Source organism: Nymphaea colorata, chromosome 8 (assembly GCF_008831285.2).
Source record: "Nymphaea colorata isolate Beijing-Zhang1983 chromosome 8, ASM883128v2, whole genome shotgun sequence".
NCBI classification, from domain to species: Eukaryota; Viridiplantae; Streptophyta; class Magnoliopsida; order Nymphaeales; family Nymphaeaceae; genus Nymphaea; species Nymphaea colorata.
The window spans coordinates 24,095,297-24,102,542 of NC_045145.1; the positions used below are offsets into that span (position 1 = coordinate 24,095,297).

The 7,246-nt window shown below is 38.2% G+C and overlaps 1 protein-coding gene across 3 annotated transcripts; it reads left to right on the forward strand.

The window, feature by feature from the left end:
- The first annotated feature begins 252 nt into the window (after window positions 1–252).
- On the forward strand, window positions 253–6,784 carry LOC116258846 (amino acid transporter AVT6A-like). Of its 3 annotated transcripts, XM_031636261.2 has the most exons (7): window positions 253–476; window positions 584–778; window positions 1,510–1,957; window positions 2,730–2,882; window positions 3,280–3,483; window positions 4,160–4,625; window positions 6,262–6,784. In XM_031636261.2, exons 3-7 carry the CDS (start codon window positions 1,528–1,530, stop codon window positions 6,401–6,403), a joined length of 1,395 nt encoding a protein of 464 aa, XP_031492121.1. In that variant the 5' UTR covers window positions 253–476; window positions 584–778; window positions 1,510–1,527; the 3' UTR covers window positions 6,404–6,784. The 3 variants fall into 3 exon arrangements, with proteins under 3 accessions (XP_031492121.1, XP_031492120.1, XP_049935125.1); XM_031636260.2 differs by having other exon boundaries at window positions 253–778; XM_050079168.1 differs by lacking the exon at window positions 584–778.
- The last annotated feature ends 462 nt before the right edge of the window (window positions 6,785–7,246 follow it).

Genomic DNA, 7,246 nt, shown 5'->3' on the forward strand with positions numbered 1-7,246 from the left:
AAAAATGCGGTTCAACGTCGCCAAGAAAGATTTAATGAAACCCAAAGAAACAGTCCTTCCATCTCATTTTGCCACGATATCGTTGCAAAGCTTGTAATTTGACCTGTCGTGCTCAAAGTGGGATCAACTGCCCGCGGCTTGTTTTTCAGATGCACATATGTAGTTACTCTACTTTTAGCATTTCTTCACAAACACGGGGTGAAAATTATATAAGAAGAAAAAGGGAGCACGTGATCTCAGTGGTTCAGATTTTCCCTCTTTCGGGTTTTTCATGGTCGTGCAAAGAAACACAGAAACATCGACTTATTTATGCACACGTTTTAATTCCTTGCACGCAAGAATCTCTGGTTGTCTGATTTTTCATATTTATGGTTGAAGTATGGCAGTTGGCGACAGCGCCATCTTTCTCTCTCTGATTAGAAACTCGTGAATTTATCCATTTTTCCCATCGTCGGCATTGAGAATTCGGATTTTAGGTAGATTATCTTTTCCCAGCTTGGATTCTAGTCTGTACTTTGAGAAATCGGTGGTTTTCAGGATCTTGGGTTCCTGAATTAGCGGTTTCCTTTCTGTCTCGGCGTAGGCGGCGATTGCAGCGTCTGTGGGGATTCTGACCTGAGGCTGTCAGAGACCAGTTTAGCCTTTATTTTGGGATTGTGTTGGCTGTTCCGAGTGACGGATTGGAAGAGGTTTTGTTGATTTGAGTTTCGATTGTGTGGTTTCTTTAGCTTGACTGCCGAAGCTTAGCCGTGAACGTGAATTTTTGGTGCTTTTGTAGGTACGGTTGTAACTCTGTTTGTGTTTTTTTGGTTTCTTAGTTTGTATGGAATTCGTGGTTCTTGGATGGCCTTTTTCCTTTTGGTTTTTCTTGTCTCTCTTTGATTTGTTTTTCGATTGTTAGTCAACAGTTTCGCTTTGGAATTGAAAAATGTCTTTTTATCCAGTTCTGTCCTGATTGGAGTAACTGCAATAAAATTTAGTCATTTTTCAACTCCCTGTTGCTTATTATGCGCTAAATGAGCGAGTTTTATTGGTAATTCTTCGTTGGCTGAGTAACTGTTATCGTTTAAAGTTTGGGTTTGATCTTTTTATGTATTATGAATTTGTTTTGTTTTGTTTGACTGCTGATTTGTTGTCACTCCATGCGGAAACTTTACTCGGATTTATTTAAAAATTAAACCGTGACTTTCGTCGGAAATATCTCTAGAGCGTTCTGTATTTGTTCTTTTGTTTTCTCTTCCTGTTCTTCTCCCTTTCTTCAAATACGGAGTTCTAAATGTTTTTGAATTCCCACAGTAATGTTTCGGTTCTTCAATTTGCTAGTTTTGTCCTTCCTCCATCTTACCAGTTAAGATTGGTTGATTTGTTATTTGATTAATTTGGTTAAATTTTTTGAAAGTAAAGTTTCGAGATATGCAAATATATGTAGTAACAGAGGCCGAGCTAAGATAAAATCCTGTATTGAAGTATTATTGTTCTTCTTTCTGTTTTCCTTTTGCTTCATTTAAGTGATACTAGCAAAGTGGGATGACGATCGGGAGCTTGGCCCCTCCAAGAGAAAAGAAATCAAGGAACAATAAGCAAGTGGTGGATGAGAAAGCGCCTCTGCTCCCAAGGAAACAAGATGAGCTTCAAGGAGAGTTGGATGGGTTCAATGGGGCTTCATTTTCTGGCGCGGTATTCAATCTTTCTACCACGGTTGTTGGTGCTGGGATCATGGCTTTACCTGCCACCATGAAAGTTCTTGGGCTTGGACCTGGTATAGTAATGATCATCTTAATGGCATTTCTGACGGAGGCCTCGATTGAGATCCTCTTGAGGTTCAGCAGAGCTGGGAAGACAGTCTCATATGGAGGGCTTATGGGAGAAGCTTTTGGGAGAACTGGAAAGATATTGTTGCAGATATGTGTCATTATTAACAATGTAGGCGTGTTGATTGTCTACATGATCATCATAGGTAATCATTCATCTTATTTTATACTATCGTTCACTTCTTCCCTTCTCGATTCCGTCCAATCATTCCCCATCGAATGTGTTTGTTTTTAAAATTTCTTGTCTGTCACTGCTTGGTAGATGCCGTTGTGGCTTATGCAAGGGAAAGTTCTTCACTCTAATATGTCGATTGGAATTTGGATGTTTCGTCACTCTTAACTTTCCACAGTTTTGGACAATTCTTTTAGTGATTTGATAACTTGGATCATGACTATCCTCAATTCAAATATCTTCTGGCCCATTGAAAACATATTTCTGAGAAAAGGCATGTGTGAACCTCTTCCAATATTCATTTTCTCAAAACACAAATTGGTACCTTATAAGACTTAAAAGCTACTGTATACAACCAACGATATCTTTCAATCTGTGTATCTACATTTTCCTGATTGAGTTCATGAGTTTGCTGATAATCACTTCATTCCTTAGGCATGTCATTGTGTTTCTTCTCTATTCACACATTCATGTGAAATTTTGATCTTCCCCTGGCAATCCATTAGTCAACACTTCTTCCTTAGATTTATAATTAACTTGTGTAATTTTAGTGAGCATTTATTTAGCTGTGCATCAATCAGAACCACATGAATACTCTTCAGAATACAATTACTTTTTCCAGACATCTCTAGCGGAAAAATAAATATGCAATCAGAACCACATGAATACTCTTCAGAATACAATTACTTTTTCCAGGCATCTCTAGTGGAAAAATAAATATGATTGTTGAGAACTTTTTCGTTCAGGTGATGTGCTTTCTGGGACATCCTCAACTGGAGTGCATCACGCTGGTCTTCTGGAAGGATGGTTTGGCGAACACTGGTGGAATGGACGTGGATTCATTTTGCTGATTACAACTTTAGCTATATTTGCCCCATTGGTATCATTCAAGCGTGTTGGTACGTGTCCATTCTTTGACCATGTCTGTTTGTCCCTTATCTGGACTGTGATATCAGAATGATTGCTTCCCTTATTGCTTTCCCTTAAATTTTGATGCTTCTTTAATCAGGCTGAGGTTGTGATCTGACATCTGGCTTAGGATGTGAATTTGGTCTTGGCCCTGACTTTTCCACTACTTGGCACATGTACATGTTTTCTGGAGGAATTCCTTTATGGACTTGCCTTTGCATTGTAACTAGCATACTTGTCTAACGATTCTGGATTCAATATCTCCTTTGAATTCTACATGGCACTTTCTTACTACGCAGCAAAGCCATTAAAATAATGCCAGTTGTTTTTGCTTTTTCCCTTTGCTCTGTATCAGTACTTTATTTGATAGTTTTTCTTTATTTGCAGATTCTCTGAGATTTACTTCTGCACTATCAGTGGCACTTGCAGTGGTATTTGTTGTTATAACAGCTGGCATCACTATTGTTAAATTGATAAATGGAAGCATAGCAATGCCCAGGTGGACACCTCATATTACAGATATGGCATCCATCTGGAACCTTTTTACAGTGGTTCCTGTGCTTGTGACTGCTTATATCTGCCACTACAATGGTATGTTAGAGAACCATTTGTATCATTTAATTGTCTGAATTAGTTTATGTGGGTTCAGCAATCTTCAAATGGATAATCCTGCAGTTACTTCTTATACATAAGAGTGTATATCAAAGAAATGTTTTGAGCCTTTTGACAGAGGTATCCGTTTCCATTAGTGAACAGTCATGGTTATCTTCTTCTTTAGTTTCACATGCCGTTAGTTTATTTGAAGAAGAAATTTGAAAATGAAGAATATTAAATTCTTTCTTAAGATAACAAGGAATTTCTTGTCTTTCTCTTTGATTTTGAGATTACTTCTGCATGACTGTTGTAACATACAGTAGTTGCTTACTGAAATCCTAAATTCATGAGCCATCGAACCTGGACGAAAGAGACTCCTCATTAAAGTTACCTTCTTTTGTTTTTTTATTTATTTTTCCAGTAATTGGCTTGTCTATCATTAAGATTCTGAGGATTATGAGAAGTCAGTTTTGTCAAACCTGCAATAAATTATTCTTCCATTGAAATAATTGGCATCTCTTGGTTCATCTTTTTGAATTTGTGTCCGTTCTTCTTTTTTCCCTTCAGTATGTTTCAAGAGCACCAATGCATAGTTGCACCTTTCTTTTAATAATATTTGCTATTCCAATTTTCTCATCACACATTATGACAGTTTTCAATTGATTACATGCAGTCCATAGCATAGAGAATGAGCTTGAGGAACCTTCACAAATGAAGTCAATAGTCCATACCTCGCTGGCCCTCTGTTCCACAGTTTATGTTGCAACCAGCTTCTTTGGTTTCCTTCTGTTTGGGGAGGAAACTCAGGATGATGTCTTGGCTAACTTTGATTCTAACCTTGGGATCTGCTACAGCTCAATACTGAATGATGCTGTCCGCATTAGCTATGCTGTTCACTTGATGCTTGTCTATCCCATCATCTTCTTTGCTCTTCGGCTCAACGTGGATGGGCTTCTCTTTCCATCTTCAAGACCCCTGGTACAGGATAACAGGAGGTTTGCTTTGGTTACTGTGGGGCTTATTGGAATCATCTTCCTGGGGGCAAACTTCATACCCAGCATCTGGGATGCCTTCCAATTCACAGGAGCAACTGCTGCTGTTTGTATTGGTTTCATCTTCCCTGCAGCCATTGCACTCAGGTAACTTTTCACTTGTGATGTTGAGAGGATTATTTGATTGGTTTGTCACCTGACAACATAGTAGTATAAAAGATGGGTTTTAGACAAGAATCTCGTTGTCTGTCATGAGTTTCTGATTATAGTAGTGGCTTTCAAATTTGCACTAAGGTATGTATGATCATTATGTAATACTGAAACAAAACACCTAGCATGTTACTTGTTAGAATCTCAGCTAGTCGGACTAGTTTGATCGGCTGATTAGTCCCAGTAGTCAGTTGAATTGGACCAATTGGTTATATAGGCCTGTCCTTCAAACTAGCGATTAGCTGGTCAGACTAGTGAAGTGGTAAGCCTGGTATTTGGACAGCAAACTAATCTGTGGCCTATAAGCAAATATGTGTGTTATTTTGTGTGTGTGTATGTTTATTGTTATGTCAAATATCTGTGTTTATTTATTTATAGTCAATCGACTTGGACCAAGTCGCACTGACTACTCCTACCTCATCCATTTAGTCTTTTTAGGGTCTAAGTGTCTTCAACTACCTGTATTGGACTTCCAAGTTTGACAACCTAGCCTATAATCATTTTTGAATAAATGATATATTCATAACCATGATCTGCATGGCTTGGATAAAGGCCAAGTTTATCTTGTCCCAAGTTCCACCTGAGGTTGGTTTCTTTACAGTTAGTGCAATTCCACTGCAAAGTTATACTAAAATTTACAGTGTGAAAATAAAAATAATAAAATGAAAAAATTTTACAGCCTTGCCTGGTTGTTGTTGCCCATCATCTGTATGTTTGGATACCTGGTAATTGGTATAGATCGACACAGTACTTCAACTATTATCTGTTGCAGTTCTAGTTTATGAAGACATCATTTTCTTAACATTAAACTTGTAATTGGAGGCTTTGTTGCGTAAGCATAGTTTCACCAGGTAAATCTTTGCAAGCAGGGCAAAACGTTCACTTGTTTCCTTTTCATCTTTATGTAGAGCTTTAGAAATATGCCAACCAGATCCATCTGCCTAGGGTATTAGACTTATGACATTCAAGTTGAAGGTGGTTGTATTTTGTTCATTCCACCATTATGCTCCGAGGTACCTGTCCTGTAGTTGGTTATATTTGTTTCGATGTGGTGCATTCGTCATAATCTGGTAGCGAACTCCAAGCCAGCTTGCTAATGAAGAATAATCCTATGTAAATATTTTTGTTTTGAACTTAATGGCGAAAACGTAAACACTGGAACAGTATACTGAAATTCTCCTGTTGAGGTGTAACTGTTACTTTTGCTCAAGAATTTTTGTCAAAGAGGGAAATTGATAGTGAAAGCAGTATTCCTAAAATTAGCCTGAATTGGCTGCGACTCAAATGAATTTCGACTCTTTGCTGGCTGATTCAATTCTGGAGTCGATTTTTAACAATCATTAAATGGAAGTAGAGGGGGTGAAAACATGAGCCTTGTGAAAATAAGAAGCTTTTTGTTTGGTTCAGTGAAGCTGCAAAATGGTAGCTTTGGATAAGAATATATGATGATTACATCATTGAATTTTTATTTAGCTGGTCCACTGCAGTATTGTAATGTTTTGTAGGAGATAAAAGCTTAATTTCTTGAACATTTCCGGGTTCTGATTACTCTTTCTTTCTTGATGGTTTTCAGGGATTCTCATGGTATTGCAACCAAGAGGGACAAGTACCTGTCAGTGTTCATGATTGTGCTTGCTGTCTTCTCTAACTTGGTGGCTATATATAGTGATGCATACACCATGTTCAAGAAGAGCAAGGTTTCTCCAAGGGCCTAGAATGGCAGGTTTTTATACAGCGTGTCTCTTGTCTGTACATATGTTCCTGAAGGAGTTGGTTTGCTGAGTACAGAAAACCGAGGCTTGAAAGGAGGTACTGCCAGTTCAACAAAAGTTGGAATATTTTTTCAAGTAATATTCAAATTGAAAAATGTTCTAGATCCTTTAAGTGAAAATTGTATCAATAAACATGGATTGAAGTTTATATAGTCAAGAGCTTGTAAATTTGCTTGGAATAAACGGAACTTTGAGTATTGCTGTGAGAGTCTACTTCCAGACTTGTACTTGACCCTTTTTTTTTGCATCTCAACGCCAAAATGCTGAGAACTGGTTGGTTGTGAAAGAATTAAGGACAATAATCTTAATTTCGGAATTTCTGTACCTTTGAGTGGAATGTGGATGTACCCATGCTTTAGTTGTGCCACTTCAGCTTGTCAAATATTGAGCATCGGGGATTACATCGCGAGCCGTGTCTTTGTGCTGGCTGGGAAATGAAACCAACTAACCAAGGAAGACACGCTTGAGCTACAGACTTGTGCATCAGATCCTGCGTTCTTTTCTTTTCCTTTTTTTTTGGCAGAAAACATATTTGAAAGCTGTCAATCCATGTCTAAAGGGTTTTAAGCCCATAGGAAACACTTCCCCCCGGAAATATATGTAGACAGGTGAATGCATTTTGGATATGCTGGGAACCGGTGAACCTATTGTTTCACTGGCAAGCCTAAATGGGTTGAGCTGCAGAAATAAGCACATTATTTGGGTTAGTGCAATTACCAACCATGCTTTCGATCAGCCAGCTAACCGATTGAACCAAGTGGAAACCTGGGTAGGAGCCACTTGGTT

What these genes read in the sequence shown, in the direction of transcription:
- LOC116258846 (XM_031636260.2), top strand. Translation starts at nt 1,528, where the DNA reads ATGACGATCGGGAGCTTGGCCCCTCCAAGAGAAAAGAAATCAAGGAAC. An exon ending in TTATATCTGCCACTACAATG is followed by an intron (nt 3,484 to 4,159) that starts GTATGTTAGAGA and finishes GATTACATGCAG; the next exon opens with TCCATAGCATAGAGAATGAG. An exon ending in CCTGCAGCCATTGCACTCAG is followed by an intron (nt 4,626 to 6,261) that starts GTAACTTTTCAC and finishes GATGGTTTTCAG; the next exon opens with GGATTCTCATGGTATTGCAA.